General features: G+C 51.9%; 2 protein-coding genes across 2 annotated transcripts in view; one reads left to right on the forward strand and one right to left on the reverse strand.

Moving 5' to 3' along the window:
* Positions 1 to 5181: 5181 nt before the first annotated feature.
* The window catches only part of RSPH14 (radial spoke head 14 homolog), a gene marked incomplete at both ends in the record, with an annotated part of 74839 nt that continues 52475 nt past the window's right edge, over positions 5182 to 27545 (forward strand). The window contains 3 exons of the mRNA XM_080821843.1: positions 5182 to 5380; positions 6659 to 6761; positions 9307 to 9425. Of these exons, the coding sequence (XP_080677969.1) occupies positions 5182 to 5380; positions 6659 to 6761; positions 9307 to 9425 (421 nt within the window). The remainder of the gene's footprint in view (positions 5381 to 6658; positions 6762 to 9306; positions 9426 to 27545) is intronic.
* Positions 18632 to 27545, reverse strand: part of GNAZ (G protein subunit alpha z) — a gene marked incomplete at both ends in the record, with an annotated part of 28632 nt that continues 19718 nt past the window's right edge. The window contains one exon of the mRNA XM_080821842.1: positions 18632 to 18976. Within this exon, the coding sequence (XP_080677968.1) occupies positions 18632 to 18976 (345 nt within the window). The remainder of the gene's footprint in view (positions 18977 to 27545) is intronic.

The raw sequence follows: 27545 nt of genomic DNA on the forward strand, positions 1-27545 counted from the left end.
GGCAGGTGGGTGGTGGGCGGGGGCAGGGCGGCCAGGAGGCGGGGCCAGGGCCCCAGGGGCGGGGGCGGGGTGGAGAGACTCTCGCACCCAGCTTCCATGGGAAAGGTGGTAGTTTAATCGAACGGGTAGGGATTACGTGAGGTGTTTAAATATTTATTTTCATAATATTAAGTACGATTTTTTCTGGTTGTCTAAATAGTTCGTGTTTTTCTTTATATATTGGTATGGGGGATCTCCAAGATCCCTTGACTCCTTTTTCTCACAACCCGTATCTGATTTATCAGTAAATCCAGTAGTTTCTATCCTGAAAATTTGTCCAGTATCCTCTTACCGCCCGCCCCTTCCACTGGTATTGCCCTTGTCCAAACCATCATCTCTCCCTCCAACTGGTCGCCTTGCCTTTACCCTTGCCGTTAAACCTATTCCCAGTTCAGCGCCCCAGGGCTCCTCCTGTTAAAACAGATCAGATCACCGGCAATCTTTGGCTCCAAACCGCCCAATGCCTCCTCATCTTTTTCAGATTAATAAATCCCTACAATGGCCCAAGAGGTTTCATGTAATTTGCTCTGGCCTTATTTCCTCTCATCTTCATCCCCACATCCCACACAGGCTCCACTGGCCTCCTTGTTCCTGCAACACACCAGGCACCGGGGTGTTTGCACTGGCTGTTCTCTAAGCCTGGAATGTTTTTTCCCCAGATCTTCACATTGCTCGCCTCCTTCCCCTTCACATTTGCTTAGATAACACCACTAGATGAGGCCTCCCCAAAACAGCCTATTTACAATTGTAACATCCTCCCAACCCCTTATTCCGCTCTGTTTCTCCCAGGCACCTACTATTTTCTAACATACTATAAAACTTGTCGTTTATGTTGGTTGTCTATCTCCCCCCACTGGCTGCAGCAAGAGCAGGGGTGTTCGTGTTTATTTCATCCATGTAAGGCATGGGTCAAACAGTGCCTGGGCATAGCAGACATTGAGTGAATGTTAAGGGAGTGAGTGAATATTAAATTTTTTAAAAAAAGGTAGAGAACACTGAAGTATGCTGCTACAATAAAAAGTAAATGAATCATATTTACTTGCATAAGTTTAGCTTAGCTCTGTAAAGATACCAGTGGTGGTTATTACAGGTCAGGACAACCTGTTGGCTGGGGACTGAGGAGGGACAGAGACATTTTACTTTCATATTCTAGATTTTCCTCTATGGGCATATATTGCTTATTCAATAAATAACTCAAATGAAAATAAACAATTTGGAACACAGATGATAAATAACATCTCCCTATCTCTGGCCTTGCCAGGTCAGCCTTGATGTATTTTGGCGTGCTTTCGTCCTTCAAGTCTCTCCCACAGACACCTCCTCCTCTCAGCAATCATGGCGTAAGAACTTTTGCTGCACCATTGGCCTTTGATTGGAGTCCAGTCCCCTGCAGTGGCCTACTGTTCATCAACCTTAGTCTGCATAGTTCTGAAACTAATGATGCCTGAATATCATATGCCTGGCTTCTAGAGCTCATTTTATAAAATTAATTTCTGTAATTAATGGCTGTTTAAAAGCTGACCTGTCGCTGAGCTCCTATAACCTAGTTTCTGTTTGAAGAGTGAGGCATGTGGGCTAGATGGCCTCTAGAGGCACTTGTAAGACTGTGTAATCATAAAATGAGAGAGTAGTTAGCTTTGGAGAGGAAGATGGGCTATAGGATGGGGAAGAGGATGCAGGCATTCAGAATGTTCTTGGTGGTGAATTCACACATAGTTATTATATTTTTATGTTTCATAATTAACATATATACCTATATAATGTTTTGTGTATCTTTAAAAGTTAACAAAAAGAGATTGGAAAATAATAAAACTGAAGGGTAATTTAAAAAAAAAAAAAAAAGGACTCTAACCAGATTCTGAGAGGCCCAGGGTTCCCAGCTTTGAGTACCTACTCGATTCGGCTCCCTAATTTCACAGATAAGGCACCCAAGGCTCACAAAATCAAAAGAATTTGCCTAGTGAGTTAGAACTAGAATTCAAAACCAGATTTCCTGACTCCTACTCCAGCGCTCTCCACACCATCTTCCTAAAAAAGCTAGGAGGCTCTGGGTTAGAGATCCTTTATAACTAGGTCCTTTGAAGAACCACAGTAGGGGCAGATCTCCTCATCACAATATGGGATCCTGGGTACACAGATCAGAGTAGTGATCTTCATTCCAAAGCTAATTGTGCTGGAGGCTAATACCTGGTGCCTTTGTTAGTTAAGTTTCAGTGCTAAGGCTGCAGGCTTAGGGGGTGGACTTACGTGAGTTGCTCTACCTCTTCCTGTGCCTCAGTTTACTCAGCTATAAAATGGATGTGACTATCAACTTCAAGGTTCTTTGTGAAGATCACACAAGTTGGTGAAAGTGCTTTGTAGATTACAAATCTTGATTCAAGTCCATTAACCATTCGTTTATGCTACATTGACTGAAACTTCTAGTATATTCCCGGCACTGGAAAGGCAAGTAAACAGGACTGACAAGGCCTCCATCATCCGGGAAGTTGGAGTGTGCTGGGGGAAACAGAAATAGAGAATTAGAGGAGGAAGTGTGCCTGTGGGATAATTAAATTATGGGATTATTTACTATTTTGGAGTTGGGGAGAGGACAGGATCCATGGAGGAAGTGTACACCGAGCTGCGTCTTGAAGGGCAAAGAAGTGGTTAGTGTTACAAGCATCTCAGCCTGCAGGAAAGAGTTGTCCATTCGGGAAATTAAAAGAATCCAGCATGGCTGAAGGAGGCCATGACCCAGGGCCTTAAGTAGCAGGCTAGGAGTTTGGACTCTGTCCTGAGACCAGGGGAAAGCCATGGGAGGGTTTTATGCAGGTGATGGCTGGGTCTGGCTTGCTTTCAAGAGCAATTGCTCCAGCCAGCAGTGTATTTACTCCACTGCGGGGCTGATCTGTGTCATTAGCAGGTAATCAGATTGCACATCAAGGAGCATGAGCCAGGGCTAGACAGTCCAGGGATCAGACCAGGGTAATTTAGGGGAAGCTACTGAACCTTTCTTAAGTTTGTTGGTAAACTGGATGTTATCACTTCCCGAGTTTACTCTGAGGATTAAAGGCATGCAGGGTTCAATTCAGAGTACAGTCACTTCGCTTCCCTTCTGTACCATGAACAAAGCTGAGCCGCCTTTGTTCTTCACCGTAACCCTGTAAAGCATCATTGTCCCCACTTTACAGCTGGTTCCGGCCCGGGGCCCTTCGCGCCTGCGCGGTGGGAGCTGCGGACGCCGTGGGGTAGCCTGGCAACCGGTCGCCTGGCAACGGGCGAGCGCTTCCGGGACCGCGGGCTGAGGCAGGTGAGCCAGCGGCCGCCAGAGGGAACAGGGGGGTCCCCAGATTCACCCCTTCCTGTTCACACCGGGCTCTCTTCCTCCCTAACCATGCTCCTTAGAAGAGGGCAGGACTCTGTCCCTAGCACCCACTACTCCTAGCTCGGAGAGCCCAGGAAAGGCCTCGTCCCTCTTAGCCAGGGCCCCTCTCCTCTTGCCCCGGGCGGTCACCTGGTGCCCAGAATCAGAGTCAGGCTCACCTCCTTTACCGAAGCTGAGCATTCCTACAGGGCTGGGACTGTCACTGGGACTAATTGCAGGAACCACCACCACCGTAACTGTAGCCACAGAGGACAAAGCCAGAGACTGCTGTGGCAGGCTCCTGGGTAGCAGCAGTTCCTATAACCACTCTGGCAGGGAAGGAAGGAGGTGCTCTTATCACTTCCCTTTTGCAGCAGTAGAAAGACACAGATAGAAGAAGCAACTTGTCAAGGGCCACCCATGGCCTAGGTCTGACCCCGTTCTTAATTACAGTTGACCCTCGAACAACATAGGGGTTGGGAGTGCCAACACTACCCTTCCCCCACAATCTAAAATCCACTTATAACTTTTGACTCCCTTCTTAACTATTACTAAGCCCATTGTTGACCAGAAGCCTTACCGATAACATAAACTGTCAATGACCACGTATGTTATGTTATATTTATTGTATACTATACTATATTCTCACAATAAAGGAAGCTAGATTTAAAAAAAATGTTATTAAGAGAGGTATCAGGGAGAGAATACGTTCAGTAGTTATGTAAAAAATATTTATTTGCAAAGTGTATTGTGTAAAAAAAGTACCGTTTTATAAAAAATCCATGTGTAAATGGACCCGTGCATTTCACACCTGTGTTGTTCAAGGGTCAGCTATACCGAGCCACACCACCTACAGTCACTCCAAGTGTGTATGTGTGTAATAAAATTATATCACACTTTAAGCTTAATCCCTTTTTCTGTGGATGTGTCAGAAGAATCTGAATACTATACTATACGGTGGCTAACTGAGCATAATAAAAAATACTAAAAAAAAAAAAAAAAAAAAGAAGGAGAAGCAGCATCTGAATATGGGTCCCTGATGGATGAATGAACTAGACCTGGATTTGAACATTGGCTCCTGGCCTTATCAGTTCCATAACCTGAAGCCATCTCTTACCCTCAGACCTCAACTACTTCCTTTGTAAGATTGGGATAACACAAATCCTGGAGTAGTTGAGTTAGATACTAGGTGTTGCTGGCATAAGATAAGCACAACCTGTGGTGACCATATTCGTGTTTGCTGGTTTGGTTCGTTTTGTCTCTTTGGTGCCTTTGACCCAAGGACCAGCCTGTAAAGCATTGGTGGTCCCTCTTTCATTAAGCATGGGAGAGCACTGGAGTTTGCAATTTGGGCTGCTATTTACCTTTATTGTGACCTTGAGCAGATTCCTTCATTGCTCTCAGCCTCAGTTTGCTAAACCATAAAATGAAAGTAAAGGGGGTGCCTGAGTGGCTCAGTCGGTTGTTTGTCTGCCTTCGGCTCAGGTCATGATCTCAGGGTCCTGGGATCAAGCCCCACATCGGGCTCCCTGCTCAGCGGGGAGCCTGCTTCTCCCTCTCCTCCTTCTCTCTCGCTCTCTCTCCCTCAAACAAATAAATAAAATCTTAAAAAAAAAAAAAAAAGAAAGAAAGAAAGTAAAGATACCCACCTGACTGCCATTACAGTTTCGAGGATCAAATGAGAAGTAGCTTCTAAATCCCGGTGGTAATAATGACACCTTTTTGATTTCTCTTAATCAGTGGTTCTGCAGTGCTTTTGTTTTGAGAGCTAGAGAGCTGCCCTCTGTAGGCGTGGAAGGATGGCCCATGCCCGGATCTCCATGTACCTGCCCCCTGACATCAACCCTACCCAGGCCTCCATTGCCTATGGCTGTCGGGCCCTGCCCAAGCTCAACGAAGAGCTGCAGTCGGAGGACCTGCTGACGAGGCAGAAAGCCCTCATGGCTCTCTGTGACCTCATGCACGACCCTGAGCATGTCTACGTGGCCATCGACATAGGTGAGTGTGTCACAGCCCAGGTGACCATGACTGGGGTCTGGATGGACAGACACAGTGGCCAGAAGTGGGAGGGGCTAAGGTGACCTGGCCCCTTCACCGTGTCCCTCTGGGTTTGTCAGTCTGTCCTTGCTCAGACACACCAGCATCCCACCGAGAGCCACAAGTCTGTCCCCTCTGCTATGGCTCAACCAGGTGGCCACAGATCCACCAAACAGTGCTGTTTATCTATCTCATCCATGAGACTGTCACAAAAGATGGCCTGCACCTTACTAAAACCACACATGTATCTGGGAACTATGTCCCTTGTTTCCCACTCTGCTAATTATCAAAATAAGTCTTGAGGTGATTTTCATGACATGGTCACACGTTTCCCAGATGAGGCACATGATGGACAAATTGCTGCTTCTCCCTCCAGCCTTAGTACTGAAGGGCCAGTTGATTCCAGATTTGGCTGTGGTTCCTAGAACCAGGGCCTAGGACACTGGGTGGAACTTCAGTACTAAGAGTCGCTGTTTAATAAGCCTGACTCTGGGCCAGCACCACCCAGGTGCACTGCCTATGTTATCTTTTTTTTTTCTATGTTACCTTAATTCTGATAGCACCTGCCTTGGGAGGGAAGATAAGAAAACTGACAGATAAGAAAACTGGAGGTTCAGAGGAGGGGTACAAGGCTAGGGTTGCCAGATCAATAAATAAAGCTGGATTTTTATTTGCACAACCTGGCATTCCTAGGTGTGACCTATTCAAGAGTACATGGGGACGCCTGGGTGGCTCAGTTGGTTAAGCAGCTGCCTTCAGCTCAGGTCATGATCCCAGCATCCTGGGATTGAGTCCCACATCGGGCTCCTTGCTTGGCGGGAAGCCTGCTTCTCCCTCTGCCTCTGCCTATGCTCGCTCACTCTCTCTCCCACTCTCTCTCTGACAAATAAATTAAAAAAAAAAAAAAAAAAAGAGTACATGACCACTTTGGGACAGGGGTGAGAATTTGACCCTCAGTCTCCCCAAATGCAAAGGCCATTTTCTTAATCCTGCAGTGGACCGAGACACAAGGCATTGTTTGGAAACGTGCAGGGAGTTAGATAACACAGTCCCCTGTGCGAGCCTTTCTGGCACACAGAGACCCCTTGGGTGAGTTGAAACTACTTCGCAACTGACACTATTCCCCCAGCCCCCAAAGCAGCAGTAGTCTCTTGTTGCCCAACACTGGCTCACTTGTTGACTTCCGGGTGAGTTGATTTCTGAGACTAGTAAATGTTCAAAGATTTTTGTGCCTTGTAGGCTGCCTGGAGAGCCTGAAAGCTTTGCTGAAGGACAGCAATGACATGGTGCGGATAAAGACCACCGAGGTGCTCCACATCATGGCGACCCATAACGTGGGCAGGTGGGCAGCTGTCTCTGGAAACCCATGTCATGCTTGGGAGCCACACCCCTCCCCTGGGTGGCAGGCCCTTGGATGACCTTGAATCCCTGAATTTTTGTCTGTCAGTCTGTGTGTGTGTCGAGGGGAGGGTGGAGGTGCTTTCTCATATCTGTTCAGTTCATACTCTTGACCTGGGATGACTAGTTTTACTTGGTGCTACAAACAGCCTTGAGATCACAAACAGCCCTGGAGCCCTGCCCAGGTGCTGCTGCCCATGGTGCAAGCACCCAGAAAGAAGGAATCAAGGGCAGGGTGCTCACTGTCTTCCAGCTGCTTTGATGTAAACAACAGATGCCTCTTTGTAGAAGCTGGAGATCCTTTCAGGGGTGTCAGGGCATCTCACGAAATGTAATTTTGCTCAGTCCCGCCTCTCCCCAAGCTCTCTGTACCTCATTGTCCTCGTCTGCACCTGCTCATGGCAGCAGGGGGTTAAATGTGTTGCTGTGCTTACCTGAGACAGACCCAGGGCGAGTGCCTTAATACTTAGAAGCATCGAGGACTGAAGAGCCTCTCATTCTTCCTGCTCCTCTTTTCTCTCTCTGACCTGATGTGGACATTAAATGGTTAGCCCACAAGGGCTGACGGACACTGTGGGGAGAGGTGCCTGGAGCTTGGGCAGGTGCAAGGAAATTGTGAGCCTAGTGGGGGTGCTTGTCAGTTTGTTTCGTGGCAGGAGGAGGTTGGGGGGGGTGCGGATTCCTGGACATGGCCACGGTAGCAGGATTGGATGGGGTGACACTCAGTGAAGCAAATATCACTGACCAAGGACCTGCTCTGGCCTGGCCTGCACAGTCCTTCAGCATCTGCCATCCCTCCCACTGCGACCTCCAGGTGTGGGGAGGAGAACGAAGATACCAGGGTCCAGGGTTCCCAAACCGTGGCTTGCTCCACCATAGCACAGTAGACAAAGAATGCAAAGGGCCCAAAGTAACAGAGGCTGATTTCTGGAGTTTGCCTGAGTTCTGTGGTGAGCCTATAACTTAAAGCCAGTAGCTTGTGGAGCCTGGCAAGCTCTAAGTAACTGGTCATGTGGAAACTTTTGTACCTCTTGTACCCATACAGGCAGCAACAGGAAGAGAGGATGGGGGCAGCAGCCTAAGGCTTGATGTCTTGTCACCTTGAGGAGTCTGTCGGTATAACAGCCGGCAAACGGGAGAGCCTTCCAGGAGGCCTAGCTGCCCTGGCCTACCTCTTGCTCGCTTGTGGGTGAGGGAGGCAGATGCCCTCAAGGCAAACACCCCAGCCTTACAAAGCAGGAGTGACAGGGAGTGGGTGACTGGAACTGACTGAAGAGGCCCTCTCATGATGGGCAGTCAGGGAAGTCCCCTGCAACCTGGGGGCCCTGCTAGGATTTTCTTGTCCCAGAATGACTCAGAATTCACTGTAGGTTAAATCCTGGCCCACAATGGCATAAGCACGATTGGTTGGGCACTTCCTGTGTTAGGTCCTGGGCGGGCAAGGGCATCACACTGAGTTCTCACTGAGCTCAGCCCTGAGACATATGAGCTCAGAAGCCCTCACAACAGATGTGCAGTTAGTTAGTTATAAAAAAAAAAAGTCATAAAGCCAGCAATTGAAGAAATTGTACATTCCCTTTAAACTGTTCATTTTAACCCCAGACACAAATAATTCGGCATTCGCCAATCCCGGTTTGCCATCCAGACCTCTTCTTGGGTGTGGACCCACTGGTTGATGTTTCCCATCATCTCTTTTTTGCTTAAACCACACCTATAACATCATCTAATTTGCAGCTTGGGTTTCTTTCCAATAGAGCAGAGAACTCAAAGACATTAATGGAGTAATCTGCATGTAAAAGCCTTCTAGAATTTATAGTCATGTCACTTTTTTTTTGAGACTCACTTTTGAGTCTTCCCAAAGCAATCAACTTTGTTTTCATAAGGAAATTAAAAAAACAAACCAACCAACAAACCTCTTCTCACATCTAATTGGCTTATCTAATAGTTAATTAACTTACATAATTATCACAAGCAGCGTAACAGGCATACATAGGCTTGGAGGCAAGCCCCTGGCTATTGGCAAGCCCCCCATTCAGCTCGGGGGAGAGGCAGGGGCTTCCAGGGACAGCGTTTGCAGAGCCTGGAGCATCGGTGGGTGTGTGCCCTGGTGGGTGGGTCCCTGAAGTTCAGGGTAGGTCAGTTGTGGGATTCTGCGGCCTCATCCCCATTTTACAGATAACAGGACTGACACTCACAAGAGTGAAAGGAAGGATCCAGGGGCACACAGAGCAGTTGGAGTCCTAGCTAAGGAAGGGAAAGAGCTGTGTGATTCCAACGTGTGGTTCCTTCCACTGGCACACAAGCCACACTGCTCTCATGGCCTCTAGGGATGGTGTAATGCCTTGCCCACCTCTGGCCTTTCTCTTTTCCCTGGAAGCCAGAGGAATGTGGTCCATGCCTGTTGCAGGTGGGCAACTTCCTCCTTGGTCTTACTGGATCCTCTCTGGGCATGGTCTTAACTGTGTCTAAATCTGAATTCTTTTCTCCAGAGAGGGCTTTTTAGAGCACGATGTCCTCCTTGCCTTGTCCTACCTGCTGAACGACCCTCAGGTAGCCTGCCGAGAGAATCTGCACCTGGCATTGAAGCACGTGGCCCAGCTGCCCTCAGGTAGGCTCTCTGTGGGCACTCAGGTGGCCCCTTGGTCTCCACTCTAGGTCACTCATGCGCCATGCTGCAGGTCACAGTCTAGAGCGCGTTTAAAAAAAAAAAAAGTTATGCTTTTACTAAGGTACAACGTACATATCAAAAAGGCACAAATCGTACATGAACGTTTTATTAAGTTGTACTAAGGAACATGCCATGGAATCACCACACAGACTGAGAAATTTCTAGAGCTTCGCCACCAATCTAAAAACTTCCCACATGCCCCAGACCAGTTACTACCCCTCACCCAAAGGGAAACGGTATCTCCTGTACATGAGACTGTAAGTTGTTTTATGCCTTTTCTTAAATTTTACCTAAGTGGAAACATCCATCCTGTAATATCTGGTTTCTAGCTTTCTTTGTGCTCAGCGTTTTATCTCAGAGATCCATGTATGATTTTTGACAATTTGCGCTGGACTATGGTATTCACATTATATGAGTACACTACAGTTTCTTTACCCACTTTGTTGCCAACGGACACTTGAATTGTTTCTAGCGAATGGCTACCAAGAACAGAATGTCCATAAACGTTCTTGTGAGTGTCTTTTGATGGGTATAGAGATGCGTTTCTTTTGAGACATACCTGGGAGGGGACTTGCTGCGGCTAGGACAGCTTTATGTTCAGCTTTAGAAGCTACCACCGATGGTTTCTAAAATACTTACACCAGTTTGCACTCCCACCAGCAGCACACACCCTTGATCCTCACACACACTTGATCTTTCCTGGCTCTTTATTTTAGCTATTTTGGGGGGTGGGTGTTTGGTCTCATTTTGGTTTTAATTTGTGTTTCCCTGATGATTATAGCCCTGTAAATGTCCTCATTTGTGAAGTGTGCCATAGCATGTTTAAGCAATAAAGAAAGCCTGCCCCTCCTCCACCAGGCTGGAGGTCCCCCTTGGTTGAGCGTTCCTGCTGATTTAGATGCAGAGTCCAGGGTGACAGCCACCCAACCACTGCAGCTAAAGGGTTCAGATTTGTATCAGGTTCATGTCTGCCCTGTCAGGTGGTGCAATGAACATTTTTTTAAACAAGGGCTCATCCAGAGAGGCGTGATATCAAGGCCTTAAGGGGGTGACTTAAGTTAAAGGTGGGCAAAAAGGCATCATAGCCCAGGATTGAGATGGCCCAGGGTTCCCTCTGCCCTTCCCCTGGTTCCTTGCCTGCCCCTGGATGGGGAAGTGAGGGCAAGTGAGAAGATGCTTGCCAAGCGTGTTGCACATCGCCCTGCATGAAACGTGGCATAAACACTCACCTCCATGCGCGAGCTCTCGCTGAGTTGAGGGCCCAGAGAGAACTGACTAATGGGATGAGGTTCAGCGAGGTAAGGCAAAGGAGAGGAGCCCTTGGGGGCCCGGGATTGCTGCCCATCCGGGAAGCAAGACTTCTTCCAGCTGGGCCAAACTGGATGTTAGGGAACACGTTAGGCCAGACGACAGAACCCTCTGGTGGTCTTTTGAAAGACGCGCTTATCCCTGGCCCTATCCCAGGCTAACAGGATCTGTCTCTGGGAGCTGGCACATGTAACTTTCTCAAACGCACCCTGGCTGGTTCTCTCTTGAGGCCATGATTGAGGGCCACTGGGAGAGTGGGGTGTCTGTGAAGCACCGGCGCTCAGGGCTGAGCTAAATGAATGCCCTGTGCTTACCACACAGGAATGCTCCTTCTTGGGGTGTGGAGCTCCCAGCCAGCTCTCTTAAATTATTGCGATCTGTTTAAGCCTTCGGAGAAATACAGAGATAATGAGAGTAAACATCAGGTACCATCACAGCTTTGCTAAGTTTTAACATTTCACCGTATTTCCCATTTGCTTGTTTTATTTAAAAAAAAAAAATAGTCCAAGCACCCTGTGAACCTCCCCACCCAGCACCTTTTCTCCTGCCCTCCCTGGAGTCCCCGGTAATTTCTGACTATATCCCTAACACACGTCTTTATATGTTACCAAGGATGTAGTCATACAGAGATCTCACCCAGCATGTTTTAAAACTCGATGCCAATGGATCTGGCTGAATGCATCCCCTTGCCACTTAACCTAATGTTATAATTTTGAGATTTAGCCATGCCGTGTCACAGGCTCTGTTTGACTGTTTTAACTGTTGCATACCTTTCTGCTGTTTGAATGTAACGCTGACATTCAATACACTTACCCCTGGTTGGCTCATGGGGCAGGCTGGTTGTTTCTGATCCCGAGTGTTCCTGCTCAGATTTTCCTGGAGTCCCTCCAAGGCCTCTGCTGGAGGACAGCATCCTTGTGGAGGCAGGAGATGCACGGCCTTCACCTCGGCCGGATACTGCCACTGCTTCCCCGCCCTCCCTCCTCCAGGCAGGAGAGAGCCTGCTGTGCACCCTCAACAGCAACCTCGAGGTGTGCTGTGCTGTTGCACTGTCGTATGGCTTTGCCATCCCCCGTGGCTGGGAGAGGAGGCGTCTTTCCTCTGCCTGGCGCCACCCGCATGAACCTCTCCTGCCGGGTGCCTCCCTGGAGCCTGAGAATTCTGTTGGGTTGTTTTTCTATTTCTTATTGATCTGAGGGAGCGTTTCATTCATCGTGGATTCCAATCCTTCGTTGGCTATGTGCACACATTGCAAATGACATTTCCTGGGCTGTTGTGTGGCTTTTCACTGTTTGTTCATTAGCCCAGCAGTTTTTCATTTGGATGTAGTAGGTTTCATCAGTCTTTCCCTCTGTGTGTATGTGTGTGTGTGTTCAGTGTTCATGAAGATATTCTGCCCTGTTTTGTTCTAGAAGTGTAAGTGTTTTGCTTTTCACATTTAGCTAGTGAAGGTACCTGGCCTGGATTTTTGTTTGTTTGTTTGTTGTTTACAGGTCTTCTTGTCTAGCCCTTGCCAGTCTGGTCTTAGCTACAAAAACTCTATGGTAATCTGTGTTCTGGTGGGGAGGGCCTGCTTCTATCTCCTTCCTGCAAAACTGTTCTAGAAGCCACAAGCACTGGGCACATCGCAAAGAGTAGGGGGGCTGTGGTTGGCACTAGCCTTACCGGGGGCCCCAGGAGCAAGCCACACCCTGTATCACAGCCTTCCTTAGATGCTGCTCATTGTGCCTGCAAGGGAGGCCTGGGACACTCTGGTTAGGGATGTGTAGCAGTGGTTGGGGGGGAGAGAGAGACATAGGCTAGGGCAGATGCCCCAACAAGTCTGCCTGGGGGGACTCTGAGCACTGTGGCTTCTGGCGTGGCCAGTGTGGCTGTGTCCCAGGTGGTGTCCTCGCTGGGCCTCAGGGTGGGGTGGGTGCATCTCCTTCATGGGTGTACTTTTAACCAGTGTGTGATCTTGGGCAGTAGTTTCGGCTTTATCACGGTGCATGGGAGTCTGGGTGCCTGTGTGAGGCCTTAGTCTGGGCTCAGCTGGCTCTCCGGCTGGTGGTCATCAGTACAGGTTTTCTATCTGCTGCCACGCCAAAAGGCACCCTCTGCACTCAACAGATATTGGTGTTAGCAGCTTTTATGCCATATTTTAAAGGATCATTTTTTAGTTATTTGCGGCAATTAGCTCCCTCCCTCCTTCATCAATTCAGCAACCGTGTTGGGCCCTTGATCTGGTCCAGCCACTTTGCCTCAATTGCTCCGTCCGTGTCCCTCCGTAGTATGAGATACCTGCAGGGGAAGGGGGAAGGTCCTCCTCTTGAGTCCTTGGGCCTGGAGGGATCTGGCGAGCTGTATGGTTTCCCAGAGTAACCAGCAGGGGGTGCCATAGGACCGATGACTGCCTGACCCCGCCTGGCTCTTATCTCAGGCCCTGGGGTGCTGCAAGTCAGGCGAAGGGAAAGCAGGATTATAGAGGCAAATGCCAGGCAGAAGCCTCCAGCCCAGGTTCCTTGCTAGGCGGGCCCTGAGTGACCGCTGGGAATTCTGGGGGAATCTCTGTCTGCTCCCTCATTTCTGCTAACCACACGCAGAAACGGGTCTTATTTTGTGGCTGGCGTTACAGGAGAGAACTCTGATGTCAAAATCGAGGATTCTTCTGTAACTGGATTTTGGGAGGCAGCTGAATAGCACAGGGCCCCAGAAGTGTCTCCCTACCAGCTCCACTGGCCACAGCCCAGGCCCCTTGGGCCCTCTGATGGTGGCCTGGAACCAGGGTGACTGGGTGCACCTGTGAGTCTGGACCGAGCTCTGAACTGCTGGTCCAGTTGTGGCAGCAGCACGGTGCAGGGACTGTTCTGTCTCTGACACACTGTAGGCAGCCTTGGCTTGCACGGGGCTGTGGGGGGTAAAAATAGGTGCCCCTCCCTGCCCAGGGGCCAGCACCCACCAGGGAGGCAGAGAGGCTGTGCTCAGTCCTGTCCTGTGGAGACTGGCTCCTCAGCCTCAGACAGGAGCACCGTGGGCCTGGGGAGGGACAGGGCTTGCTGTCAGATGCAGTTCCAATCTTGGGAATCTTGAGGTGTGGGGGGACTTTGGAGCTGAAGGGGTGGGAGTGGCAGAAGCCTAGGGAGAGGGTCTGCTGAAGAAGCAAAACACGGTGTTTTCCCCCTTTCTGCAGTGTGCCTCAGACAGGCAGTCTTGGGCAGATAAGCTGCTGCACTCCTTTCTCTCTTCAGGGGCTGCCCGGGGAGGTGGCCTGGAACAACCCCGGCTCCTCCTGGCTCTGACACTGCAGAATGCAGGGATGGAGCTGGCTGCCTTAGAGGGGTGGGCCTGTCCTTTCTCACCTGCCTTCAGGACAGGGTGCGGCAGGCCCCAAGCATGTCCTCAGCCTGACAGTCTGTGCCCCCTTCCCAGACTTAGCAAAGGATGATGCCCACAAACAGTGACTCTGTCCACCTGGTTCCCAGCCTGGTGCACCTGCCTGAAGCCTTGTCTCCTCTCACCCTCCCCATCTACTGGCCTTCTCCAGCCAGGAGAGCCTTTCCCTGTCTGGCCCAGTCAAGGTAGGTCACCATCCCAGCAGCTATCCCTCTGGGCTCTCTTGGAGCAGGCAGTCTTTCTCAGCCCTCTCCACAAGGCTTTCATATTCCCAGGCAGTTGAGGACAGCTCATTACACAAAGCGGGTCAAGTCCTTCTGGTGCCTGCGCTAGGCAGAAGCAGCTGGCCCCTGGCCTTGGACCTACATCAGCACTGAAACCCCTCACCCAGCTTATCTCTTAGGCGACGCCCAGGGTGCCATCCAGCCTTGGTGGGGCCCCCTTGTCCTCATGGGGGACTGTGGCCCTTCCCGGCACTTGCCCCTGAGGCAGCAGACCCTCACCCCATCCCCATTTGTCCTAAATGGCCAGGGCCTTGCATGGGCTCCAGGGAGGGTGGACAGATGGAGCACTGGCCCTGGGGACCCAGGCCTGGTCAGGTCACTCGTTAGACTGTGTGATGCTGGGAAGTCATCCCCCCTCCAGGTCTCTGCCTTCCCCTCTATAAAACAGAGCCAGTAATCTTGGCTTCTCAGGAGCTGGGGAGGATTGAATCAGATGACTGCATACCAGGTTCAGCCCAGAGCCATGAGGTGAGCAGTCACCGTGAAGAGCTGGGATTATTGTCAGTGACCCATTGCTCTGTCTTAGGTGACCACAAGAGCTATAGGGGCAGATGGCGATCCCCCAGAGCCCACATGGTAGGTGTGCCCTAGGAGAGGGAGTCTTTGGCTGCATCGTGGGACCTGGGCTGTTGTTAGTCACCTGCAGATGGCGAGGCTGGGCCAGCTCCTCCTGCACAGGGTAGAGCTCTCCTCTACCCTGATGGTGGACCTTTCCTGGACCTTTAGCTTAGCAGGTGACTTCTCCATACTGGGTATGGTCTGGGCACAGTGGAGGAAGAAGGTGGGCCAGAGCCCCTTCCTACCTTGCCCTGGCATGGGTGCTTCATGCAGGGGAGTGTGGGAGAGAGGGGACATCAAACACCCGGCGGGCTGGGCCCCAAGAGATAGGCCATCTTGGACTCGAGCATGGGGAAGACATACCTGGATCATGAGCAGAGAAAAAGGGGGATGTAGCAGGCCCACCAGAGGAAGAACCAGCACAGACAGAGGGTGACTAGACTTCTCATGGGGATCATTTCATAACACATATTGAAGTACTGAATCACTAAGGGGAATACCTCAAACTAAAAGGATGGAATGTCAATTACACTTCAGTAAAAATAGGCAACGTACGACATGAAAAATGAAAGGCACTTGGTCTCCGAAATGTTGTGGAAGTGGAGAGTATGGGAGACATACATGTCAGAGGAGTCAGTGAAATGAGGCAGGGAGGGGCAGTTCATGTAGCAGATCACAGAGGTGTAAAAGGAAAAAAAAATGCAGTGCAGACAGATTGCAGTGGAGATGGGGCCCTGGGAGAGTCGGCTGACTGGGCTCCGGGAACTGGGAGCGCTGGCCCAGGGAAGCCACCTCCCACCCCGAGCACATCAGGAGAGAAGGCAGAATCCTCCTATTTTCCTTCTAGCTATGTATTTTTGGGCGAAGGATGCTCACGGTGAAATTACTGCTCTTTTCACAGTTGGCATTAAAAGCGTAAAATAAGTCCCCAAGATTTTAACTCACACGCTATTTCTTCTTATACAAAAGTCCCCTTGGGTTTTTGCTGTTTGGTGATGTGGGAAGGTGTGAAGGGATTCCCCATGAGGGCTTGGGGTGGGGGAGGGAGAGAGCCCGATCTGTACTTGTGTCCCTGTAATGTGTATCTCCCCACCTGCTGGTCCTCACTCAGAGCTTTGTGTAGGTCCTGGATTTGAGGAGGAGGTGCAGAGTGGCTCTGCACCTCCCTGTGGGACCCTGTCTGGGTGCAAAGTGACCAGGAGCAGGGCTAGGCTGTGGGAAACACTTGCCTCTCTGCTCCACCACTCCTTGACCTTGACTTGAGCACCTTTTCTCATCTGTAAAACGGGTCACAGCTGACAACCTGCTGTGTGGTACAGGTGTTAAAATAATGTGTAAGGCGCTTGGTGCAGAGTGAACAAACTTACTCGACTCCTAATTAGTGCTCTCCAGCACATGGAGATGCCCCTAACCACACAAGTCAGCGTCAGTAGATGGGGAGATGGTGGGGGACCCCTCCTCCTCACCCCCTGCAGGACCCCACCCTCATGGTTGGGCATTATTGGCACCCTCCAGGCTGTCCACCTCCTGTACTCTGGCAGAGGTGTCTTTAGGCTAGGAGGGGTGTGGGGGATGCTGCAGCCTGGGGCAGTGCTGGGCGAGGGTCTTGGAGCCATCATCACCCCCAAACCTCAGCCCCTCCAGACACATGGGCCTGGCAGGGCTCCCTTCTCTTACACTTTCTTTCCTCACTTGAGGTTGTTTGTTCTTTTTTTTTTTTTTTTAAGATTTTATTTATTTACTTGAGAGAGAGCGAGAGAGAGAGCATGAGAAGGGGCAGGGTCAGAGGGAGAAGCAGGCTCCCCACTGAGCAAGGAGCTCAATGTGGAACTTGATCCCAGGACTCCAGGATCATGATCTGAGCGGAAGGCAGTCGCTTAACCAACTGAGCCACCCAGGCACCCCAAGGTTGTTTATTCTTGATGTTCATTTCAAAGTGATTGTGCCTGACTGTGTGGATCAGGGGAGAGGAAAATGCAAGCTGGGCCTGGATGGTGTCTCTGGGCACTGTCTCGCAGGTCAGCCGCTCACACTCACAGCACGGCAGCACGAGGCTCAGCTCATTCAGGTTATTTTATTTTCTTAAAGTAGACAATCTTTAACTTTCATACAATCACCAGCTCCTCTTTCCCTCTGTACATCTCTTAAAGTCCTTGGCTGTGATCCCACACACTGACCTTGGACATACGGGTACCGAACAGAGGCTGAGAGAAAAGGAGATTTGGCAAGGGCTCTGGCGGTGCCTTCCCTCTTGATGGCAGGGGTTTCATATTTACATGCAGCCCTGGGCCAAGGTCCTTCCATGGTGGCAGGTGCCACAGGCCCTGGGACAGGCAGGGCCAGAGTGCAAGGTCCCAGCAGGGCCTCCCTCAGGCTACAACGCTGGCTGAGCCTTCACAGGAGTCGAAGTAGCTCTCGGCCCATCTCAGGTGCAGGGCATGCAGGGGCTGGGGCCCCATCTCTCACTTCCCCTTCCTCCACTTGCAAAGCCACGAATAATTTACTCTTTAAACACCAAGACATTTAGCTACTGTTTGTTCGCTCCTCGGTGAAGAACCTTCTTGAAATACATCACGTTTATTTTCTGAAATAAAAACGAAGCAGAAACCGCACCGGAAACAGGAGGACGCTGCATGGGCTTATGTACAATGCGGCCCTACGAGGCTGCCACAGGGTGGCTGTCAGCCCCAGTGTCGCTCGGGAGCAGAGGGAAGGCTCATCCAGGTAACAACTTTTACACTCAGCAAGCCAGACACAAAAAGGACCACCTGAAAAAAAAATATGTTTTGAAAATCTGCATTTTAAAAAAGAATACTCAACTGCATTTGAAATTTTCCGTATTTCTGCGAAACACCACGAGATTTGGCCAAAAAAAAAAAAAAAAAAAAGGATGTCAGAGAAGAAAAACCAGGGTTTGATTTATAAAACATCAGACTGGTAGAAGAAAAGCTGGAACCCAGCTGGCCAAGTTCGAAACAAATCGTGCCACTCCTGTTACTGTGTGGATTTTTGCTGCATATTCTGAAGCTGTTTAAAAAGAGCTGTGAGTGGCTAGAGGTCTGGTTAGTGGTGTCATCTGGCCTCGCACCCTGGTTCCAGAACAAACATGGTACAGAGCAGGCCAGCAGTAGGCGTGGCCAGCAGGGAAGGCGCACGGACCCTGCTCTCGTCCTCCCTTCTGGTCAGTAGCAAGGTCCCCAGTCCGAAGCTTGGGCAGAGCTGGTGTTCCTCCAGATGACCCAGCTGCCTCTCCTCCTAGTCCCACAGGGACCCCCCCACCCCATGCAGAGCGGGGCTGACTCGGGAAGGCAAGGTGAAGGGGCAGGAAGGGCTTGTAGTGAACTTGGTGACAGCTGCTTAAGTCTTCAAGAGGCTCCAACACTTTGGGGAACTTGGCCATCTCCAGACTGTGTGTGTGCGCGTGTGTGTGTGTCTACCTACCTAGCAATCTATCCATATATATTTATGTTTGCGGAAACATGGGGGCCAAGGAGGTGGAGGGGCGGGGGGGACATTCATCAGGCCTCCCCTGTTTTCTGCCCCTGGGCTGGGTCTCCCTAGCACGAGTGGGGGTGTGTGACACCCCAGGGGTTTCGCCACAGGCAAACTGGCCAGCCTGGCTCCTCAGCAAAGGCCTATGTACTTGAGATTGTTCTGTATGATGACGTCTGTCACCGCATCAAAAACAAACTGGATGTTACTGGTGTCGGTGGCACAGGTGAAGTGGGAGTAGATCTCCTTGGTCTCCTTGTTGCGATTCAGGTCCTCGAACTGCCGCTGGATGTAGACAGCGGCCTCCTCGTAGGTGTTCTGGCCCTTGTACTCCGGGAAGCAGATGGTGAGCGGAATACGCCGGATCTTCTCCGCCAGCAGGTCCTTCTTGTTCAGGAAGAGGATGAGTGAGGTGTTGATGAACCAGTTGTTGTTACAGATGGAGTCAAAAAGGCGCAGGCTCTCTGCCATCCGACTCTGTGGGCAGGAAAATGCTGGCATTAATCAGGGGATGTAGCATGGAAAGGCTCTAGGCTGGCGGCCCTGGTGGGAGGAAGCCCCCCGTGGCAGGCTCTCCCAGCCCGGCACTGGCCCCGGAAATACCACCGTCCTGGTGGGAAGTCCTTCCTCTGCGAGGCCAAGTCTGTCTTTGCCTGCCTCCTATGGGCTCTGGGGCCCCTGAAGGGGCTGGCCCCACCTGCGGCACCCTGACATGTCTTTGTAAGGGGATGTTCTGCTTCATCAGACCCTCCTCTGCAGCCTGGGGCTGCTGCACAGCATCCGTCGGCCGCAGGGACCTGGGCAACTCCGTACTCACAGCTGAGGGCCTCATCTCCTGCTGTCCTGTGCTAGCTCAAGGCGCCTGAGCTGCCATCACGTCTTCCTCAACCTGAGTGTGGCCAGCCTCCTGCCCGGCCAGCAGCTCTGGCCCATCCTCCAAGCCTCGGTGCTGTCACATGGTACCATCAGTCCTCAGCCAGATCTGTGAGTAGAGAGCCCGTGCTTCCAAACCAAAAGCTCCAATCTAGAGAGTTGGGGAAGGCTCAGTCCCCTCTGCCCCTTCCAGGCTCATGTGAGGACAGTGGCCCAGGAGGCTCAGTGACCCCAGTGGCACTGGCCCTTATTTACCCCCATCTGAGGACCTTAAATGGGTTGTAGTGACTGAGTTTTTAAGGAACACAATGCATCTGTGTGACTCCCAAACCCACCGTTTCCACAGAGAACCGATGATTCTAGCTTCTAAAAGGATTGCTGGTGAGTTACTATGGCAAAAGCTACCCTTCATTTCAAAATAAAATGAACAAGCCAAATGTCCAAACAAAGCCCGGAACTGGTTTAGTTTAGATCTGAGGCGTCGGATTTCAGGACTCTCTGACCAGGTTGTATCACCAGTCGTGTGGGAATGAGGAAGGAAGCTGCAGCTGGTGCTGATGGTGTGGCCACGGCATGCCAGCTGGTTCAGACCTTGCACCTTCCTATTCCCGTTTTACAGATGAAGAAACTGAGGCTTGGGGAGACGGAAAATGTGCTCCAAGTTCCACGGCCAGGAGCTCAGGCTCACTGCAGCATGGATGGGCAGCGCTGTTAGCCTAAGTGAGGTCACCCCAGATGGGGGTGTCCAGGAGGATGCCTCAGTGAAACCCTACTCTCCTGGAGATTTGGAACTGTCTGAGGTACATAATGGAATAGCACCAGTGCTGAGAGGGAACCAGCTTGAAGGGGGAGAGGAAGCTCAGCGGTACTTGTCATGACTCTCCCACCTCAGAGAAGCTGCCCTGGGATTCCATAGACACCTTGGAGTTCCTGTCTTCCAAAACTGATCTTGTGCCTTGTTTAGAATGAGCTCAGGAATACCAGAAACTCTGGAAAGTGAGTGGTTTGGGGTCTTGGGAAAAAGGGGGGGGCGGTGACCTTTCTGTAGAAACAAGATACAGGATCCCCAGCCCCAGCAGTGCCTGGAGGAGCCCCACAATGTTCCCAAATGTGAGATAAGTGGTGGTCTAGGAATGTCACATTCTACTGGGGAGTAATTAGCTCTAATGGATTCCTGGAAGCCACATTGTAAAGCCTAACAGAACTATCAATTCTCTTAGGAATGATGTCATAATCAGGGGCTGTGCTTCTGACCCCAAATTTCACATCAGATAAATAACAGATGGAGTCGTTAGCACGCATGCATTAATTCATTGAGCAAACACTGGCTGAGCATGTCCTAAGGGCTAGCGACAGGTCCCAGCTCTCATGCCAGGTGATAGAGCCCAGACAGAGGTCTAGGACTTGGGGTGTGGGGGATGGGTGGGCCACCAGCAGGTGGGACCTAACAGGCTAGTCCCCAAGGGCTGGGCCCTGGGTGTTGAATTGGGGTTCACGGATTGGGAGCCAGGCAGAGGAGTCAGGACATGGCCAGGGTCTTAGAATGGGTATCTGCTGGGTCCCTGGGGGTGAAAGCCAGGGGCGCTCTTATACCCAGTCTGAGCCCAGCAGCTCTGGGCAGGCTGTGGAGTCCAGGCAGTGGAGGGGCAGGAGGACATCCCCAGCATGCTGAAATAATGCATATGTGCTGGCCAGCACTCACACTGAGGCCTCTGCTGGTTGGTCCCTTGAGGGCAGGTCCTCTGTGGCACTGGAACAGTTGACAGGCCACACGACCCCTCCCACCCCACAGCCACCTCAGCCACTATTCCTGCTCAGCACACATCCTGGGTTCCTAACTTCAGCCCCAACTGACCAGTCCTTCCTGTCCCACATGAACCTTCACCTGACTGACAGCTCTTGGCAGGCTTTTTGGATCCTAGACATCTCTCCAAGCCTCACGTTCCTTACTTGGGAATCTGAGAACTCAGGCACTTCCTTACAGGCAGTCATGCCCTTGGCAGTGCCTTGCAAAATGCTGAGAGGATCGCTACTGCCTAGGACCACAGAACAGGAGGCTCCCTCACGTGGGGCCCTTGCCCCATCCTGGGGCTCTGCTCGATTCCCTGGCATCTAGAGGCTCAGGTTTCCTGTTGCTCTCTCTTCCTTGGGACAAACCACAGGTAACCACACTGGCCATTATTTACACACCTGGGAGATGATGGGCAGCAAAGAATAACCACAGAATCTGTCTGTGTAGACACTGTGGCTGTGCGAGTGCTGCCAGGCGGGATTCCGTACTGCCCGGGGGACACACTGACCAGAGACCGGCTTGTGGAAACATACACGACCTTCAGAGCTTAGGAAGCACTGGGCTAAATGCTTTGCTCCACCTGTTGCCCCCTCCTGCTCCCTGGGTGCTCGTGGCCCACACGTGTTGCTGCTGCACCAGGCTCCTCTGCTGAGGGGGGGCCAAAGCCAGGAGATGGTGCGTGGGAAGGGTGGGGCCCTGGGGCTACACTTGGGGTATCCTGGGGCTACCCCTGGGGACTCAGAGCCCATAGTGCTACTGTCACTGCGGCACGTGCATTTCTGCATCCCAAGTGGATAGGGCAGTGTCCTGATACCTCAAAGCACAGAGCACTACAAAAGGAACATGCTGTTTTGGGCAGTAACTCTTGAAACTACATGAGTGTGAGTTTGGGAGGAATGAGTGCCATGGGTGCACCTCTCCGCCCCACCTTTGCGTCTTCCTTTCTCCTCTCTCCATGTTCCACTCACCCTCTGCAGCTGAGCTGAAGGCTCCTTCTTCCCGGAAGCTCCCCTGACTTCTCCCACCCCCATATCCCTGTTCACCTTCCTGCAGCACATGTCTGACTATGCACCCTGTACCAGGATAAAGTCCCAGCCCCTCAGTCTGGCCTTTAGGGTTTCTCCTGCCCATCCCCCACCCCCGGCCCTTGGTGTGTGTGCATGGCTTGGACACCAGCTATGACCCCATTCTTCTCCTCCTTGGCCTGGGTGGGGCTCCCCCTGCCACCCAGTTCCCTTGTAACACTGCCCACTTGGTGTTGTTAGCTGTTGCTGAGGGCCCCAAAGGTGGTAAGCCAGGGTTGGGCACCATCCTTGTGCAGTCCAAGCAGGCTGCTGGGCCCCTAGGGCAAATGAAGCCAGGGGCAGCTTTGGAATCATTGCTAGCACATCACCCCCTTGTCCTGTGAAACTTCTGTTAGCCTGATACAAACATCCTCTCGGACCCCGAATCCGAGAAGCCTGCAGGGCATGTCTGTGCTGCAAACAGGGGTGCTACCCATTTTACACATGGGGAGATGGAGGCTTGGAAAGGCCAACTCCCAGGGCTCAGCTAAGAGCCCTGTGTCTCTACCAACATGTTCTCTTCCAGCAAGAAGCCCTCCTTGCCTTTACCGCTCTAGCTGCCAGCAAAGGAGTGGTCATAGGTGGCTCCCCTAGAAGAAAGCACACCCACCAGTAGCCCCCAGCAGTGCCAGCCTGGGGCTCTGATACCCAGCCAGCTCTCTCCAGGGCCTGCTCACCAGCAAGATGGCCCTTTCTAAGAGTCTGGGGTTTGCACATTCATTCATATAAATAACATGGAACAGACAATTCCTATCAGAAGTGTGGGCAATGGTGGGAATCATACAGCTCAATGGTGAGAAATCAGTGATCTGTAATAAACCATGTCAGACAGTGGGGGGCAACTGGGTGGCTGGATGTTGTCCCTGGAGTGGTAAAGAAGTCATTTCTTGGCCATTTGCCAAAACAAAACAAAAACAAAAACAAAAACAAAACAACAACTATTCAGACGGGTCCAAATACACTCAGTGCCACTGAATAGGCTTTCCCCCAGGTGGCCTGTGGATGTCACTGGGCAGGACCTAATGTAATGACCTGTTCCTTTTCTTTCTTTCTGTCTTTTTTTTTTTTTTTTAAGATTTTTATTTATTTGACACACAGAGAGAGAGAGAGACAGTGAGAGAGGGAACACAAGCAGGAGGGGTGAGTGGGAGAGGGAGAAGCAGGCTTCCCACTGAGCAGGGAGCCCAATGTGGGGCTTGATCCCAGGACCCTGGGATCATGACCTGAGCCAAAGGCAGATGCTTAACAACCGAGCCACCCAGCTGCCCCCCCCCCCCCCCGCCTTATAAGGCTTTATTTATTTGAGATAGAAAGAGAGAGAAAGGGCACAGCCAGTGGGAGGGGGAAGGGGAGAGGGAGAAGCAGATTCCCTGATGAGCAGGGAGCCTCATATGGGGCTCAATTCCAGGACCCCAGGATCACAGCCTAAATCGCAGGTAGATGCTCAACTGATTGAGCCACCCAGGTGCCCCTAATGACCTGTTCCTAAGGAGCTTGCTGGCCTGTGAGTGTGGAGTCGGCTTAGTGTTGAACTTGGCAGCAGAGGCCTTCACCTGGCATATGGCTACTGTCAGCACCTCTGGTGGCCTGGAGCAGACCAGCTTCATTTTGACAACCATGCCCAGGGTGAGCTGGGGTGCGAAAGGGAGCCTGCATTTGGTGAGGGGAATGTTGCCCCTCAGTTCTGATTCTCTACGAAGGCTCTCCTGGTGTCACAAAAGTGCTATCCCTGTCCCTGGTTATAAGCACAGGGTCTGGGGCCAGAGACCTAGTGTTTCCTGTCACCATCAGTTTTTGATGAGCCTTGAACAAGTCGTTTCTCGTCTCTGGGCCTCAGTTTCCTCATGTACAAAATGGGATGGTCATGGCATTCAATGTCAGGACCACTGTGAGGAGAAAGGAAGGTGCTGGTGTGAGGCCCCTGCTGCCCTATGGGAGCTCTCCCATGCCACTCACTGCCCTTGCCCTGGCACAGGGTGTCTGTCGTCTCCTCTCAGCTCTCAATGGCAGGTCCCCCTCCCTGCACTGCCCACACAGAGCTGCTCTGGGATACCATGGGTCCCAGTGCAGGAACAGCTCCATGGGCTGGAAGGAGAGAGGCCTCTCTGCAGACCTGGGCTCAGCCAGCCAGCTCGACAGGTTCCTGGGCTCTGCAGCACCTCTGTTCCCACCTGGTTCCTCAGGGCACCTCCTGTGACTATTCAGCCTGGAGATGCGATGGCCACCTGGCCCTGCCCTCTCTGGCGTGAGGCTTACCTCCTCACAGGAGGTCCCCTTAGCTTTTCAGTGGTGCACAGGACAGCCCCAGGTGCCAGGCGGAGCACCTCTAGTGACCGCTGCTCCCTGATTTGACAGGTCAAGCCCAGTAGCTATGACATGGCAGGGCTGCCTTTGGTTTCCTTGCATGCTGGCTGGGTGGCAGAGGGCTGATTCCCAGAGACCCAGCCTTGAACCCAAGCACGGAAACTCAAGGATAGCCCCTGCACTTTGCAAATGAATGGAATGGGCCCCACAACAGGCAAAGGGGTTGGTCCAAGACGTTTCCTGCCTGGCCTCTTCTAGCATGTCTGACTCCCACTGATTTGGGAGTTCACTGGCCTGCCTGAGGGAGAGGGGCCAGCAGGTGTCCTCCAGGCCATGGTTCTTGGGTCCCTCCATAACTGGGGGGAGCATTGCTCAGCCCTCCCAAGGCACTGTAGTTTCTAGAGAAAGGTAAGGGAACAGGTAAGGGAGCTGGCTAATGACTCCCAGGCTACCACCCTGCTTTGGGTCTTTCTAATCTGTCCTTCTTGGGGGCTCATTTCAGTCTGCAACCCTCCTTCCTCCTTCCAAAGCCTGCACCAGTTTCTCGAGCATCATGCAGCTTGCTTCCACAACCTGTAAGAGTACGCAGTCTGGGGTGCAGCGTATCTGCAACTTTACATGCCTTTGGGGTGCACTAGGGGCGGTGGCCTGGTTTTGGAGCTGGGGACCCTTCAGCGTCTCTTTACCATAAGCCTAACTAACCCGCACAGTAATGTACACTTCACTTTCTGGCAGCACCGAACTGTGGGCAGGCAGGTGAGAGAAAGACCTCCATCCATCGCACCCCTCCTGACAGACATCTGTTGCTCAGGGTGCCCAGAGGGCAGGGTCCTTCCTGTTTTCTCCTCACAGGCCACCACAGGTGTTCTGTTAGGACACAGGTCCTGTTTGTGGTGACTCACTGACCACCCCTGGACAGAGGGCCAAGCTATGGGGAAGGGGCATGTGCATGCTCTGAAACCCTCTCTGTCCCCAAATTTCTTGACTGAGCTCCTGGGGCAAAATCAGGACCCCTTCAGGGGGCACACTGGCTCTGCATGATCTGGGTGTTCTCATCCTTCTCCCAGCCTCTGCCTCTATGTGACTCCCTATTTCTGGCCCTCACCTGCTCTGAGATGCCTTGCACAGACTGCTTCTTGACTGTGTCAGTCTGGGCAAAATGCCTGCTTCTTGGCGCCCCGGCCCCATATCTGTGAGGCAAAGGCAGGGATACCAGCCTCACAAAGGGCATGGGCTTTTAATGGAGAAAATGTACACAAAGACTCACACTCCTGGTTTTTGTCATTTGTTATGGGGCCTGGGTCCTCTACCTACCTCTTGGGCCTTGAGTCCCCATCTGGCACAGGCATGCTATGTGGTACCTGTCCAGGTTTGCCTGGCCCGACGCAGGTGCTCAGCAAACCCTGCTGGCCTGTTACCATCACATGGGTCCCCCACTGTCCTATTCTAGGAAAAGGCAGGCTGTGTGGACTCTGCTCCTTGCTCCCCATGGGGCCCCCAGGAGGCCTGGGCACGCTCCAGGTTCCCTTGGTTTCCATACCAGCTCCCGGCTCTGTAGTCCTCACAGAACACTAGTTCAGTCTATCCTGTTCCCAACATCATGTAGACACACATTCCAAGGGTGATGGGACCAGTACCTGTCTACCCTGCAAGGTCACACTGGTTTTGGGCAGCCGTATGCAAATGCCGACTCATGCTGAACACACCATCAACCAGGCCTTTGGAACACAGGAGAGGCCAACCGGGGGGCCTGCCCTCTACTGATGGGCATATTTCATGGAGTGGGGGATATGCCAGGAGGTGGTAGCATGTGATATGTTGCATAGCTGGGGAAGGCTCTGTACTGACCCATTCTGTGTCCCTGTCTGCTCCCTCTCCACCAGGTTCCCACCCCCCAGGGTCCGGTACAGGGCTCACTGTGGTCACAGCACACAGGGCAAGGCCAGCTGGCCCAACCAGGAGTCCACAGGGGTCTCCAGCCTTAGACCTCACATAAAATGCTGGTGACATCAAGGTTTCAACTCTTCCCAGCACCCTGGGGTCCTGGTGACTTGGAATTCCAGCCTGCCAACACTTCCACACTCCTTCCTTGCTGAGCCTCTGCATTCCTCACTCCTTCCTTATCTCCCTGGCAGACCTTCTCCAGGGGCTCTTCTGCATGAGATGCTGTTCTAAGCATAAGGGTGATGGAGAGGTGAGCCAACGGCCCTGTTCTCAGCGAGCCAGTCCTAGGGAGGATGAAATGAATGAGGTGGTGTGGTGGCTGTAGAGTGGCCAATGAGGGTCAGAACCTTGATCTGCCAGCCACTGGCTCTTAGCTATCCCAAGCCTGTTTCCCCACCTGCATTGCCCCCTCTCAGGGTGGCTGAGAACTAAAGTGTGACATTTAGGGAAAGCTCAGTCCCCATGGCTGTGGTGGCCATCATGGGTATGACTGAGATAAAAAGGGAAACTTCCAGGGGCGCCTGGGTGGCTCAGTGGGTTAAAGCCTCTGCCAAAGGATCCCAGGGGTCCTGGGTCCCAGGGTCCTGGGATCGAGCTCCGCATCGGGCTCTCTGCTCAGCAGGGAGCCTGCTTCCCCCTCTCTCTCTGCCTGCCTCTCTGCCTACTTGTGATCTCTGCCTGTCAAATTAAAAAAAAAAAAAAGTTAAAAAAAAAAAAGGGAAACTTCCTTGAGGGGGCATCTCTCCTGGGCCTTGTGGGGGGTAGGACAGGGAAAGGCACTAGAGTAAAGATCAGCAAAGGCATGGAGCTTTAGTGTGGACAAGCTGGTAGAGGGGATGGAGGGGATGCAGTGGGGGGCCAGGGCCTTAGCACTGGATCAGCTGGGGCTCCAGAGCCTGGGGAGGCTCTGTCCTGCCCTGGGACTCAGTTTCCTCATCTTTAGGATGAGGTGTCAGTCTTGTTATAACCTGGGAAGCTCAAGTCTGTGCATTGTAGAAAAGCCTGGAGTGTTTGTTCCCGGGAACTGTGAATTCAGCTTTTCACACTGGAAGTAGGGCTGGGAGGCTGG

This window comes from Martes martes (genome assembly GCF_963455335.1).
Source record: "Martes martes genome assembly, chromosome: 13".
Taxonomy (NCBI): domain Eukaryota; kingdom Metazoa; phylum Chordata; class Mammalia; order Carnivora; family Mustelidae; genus Martes; species Martes martes.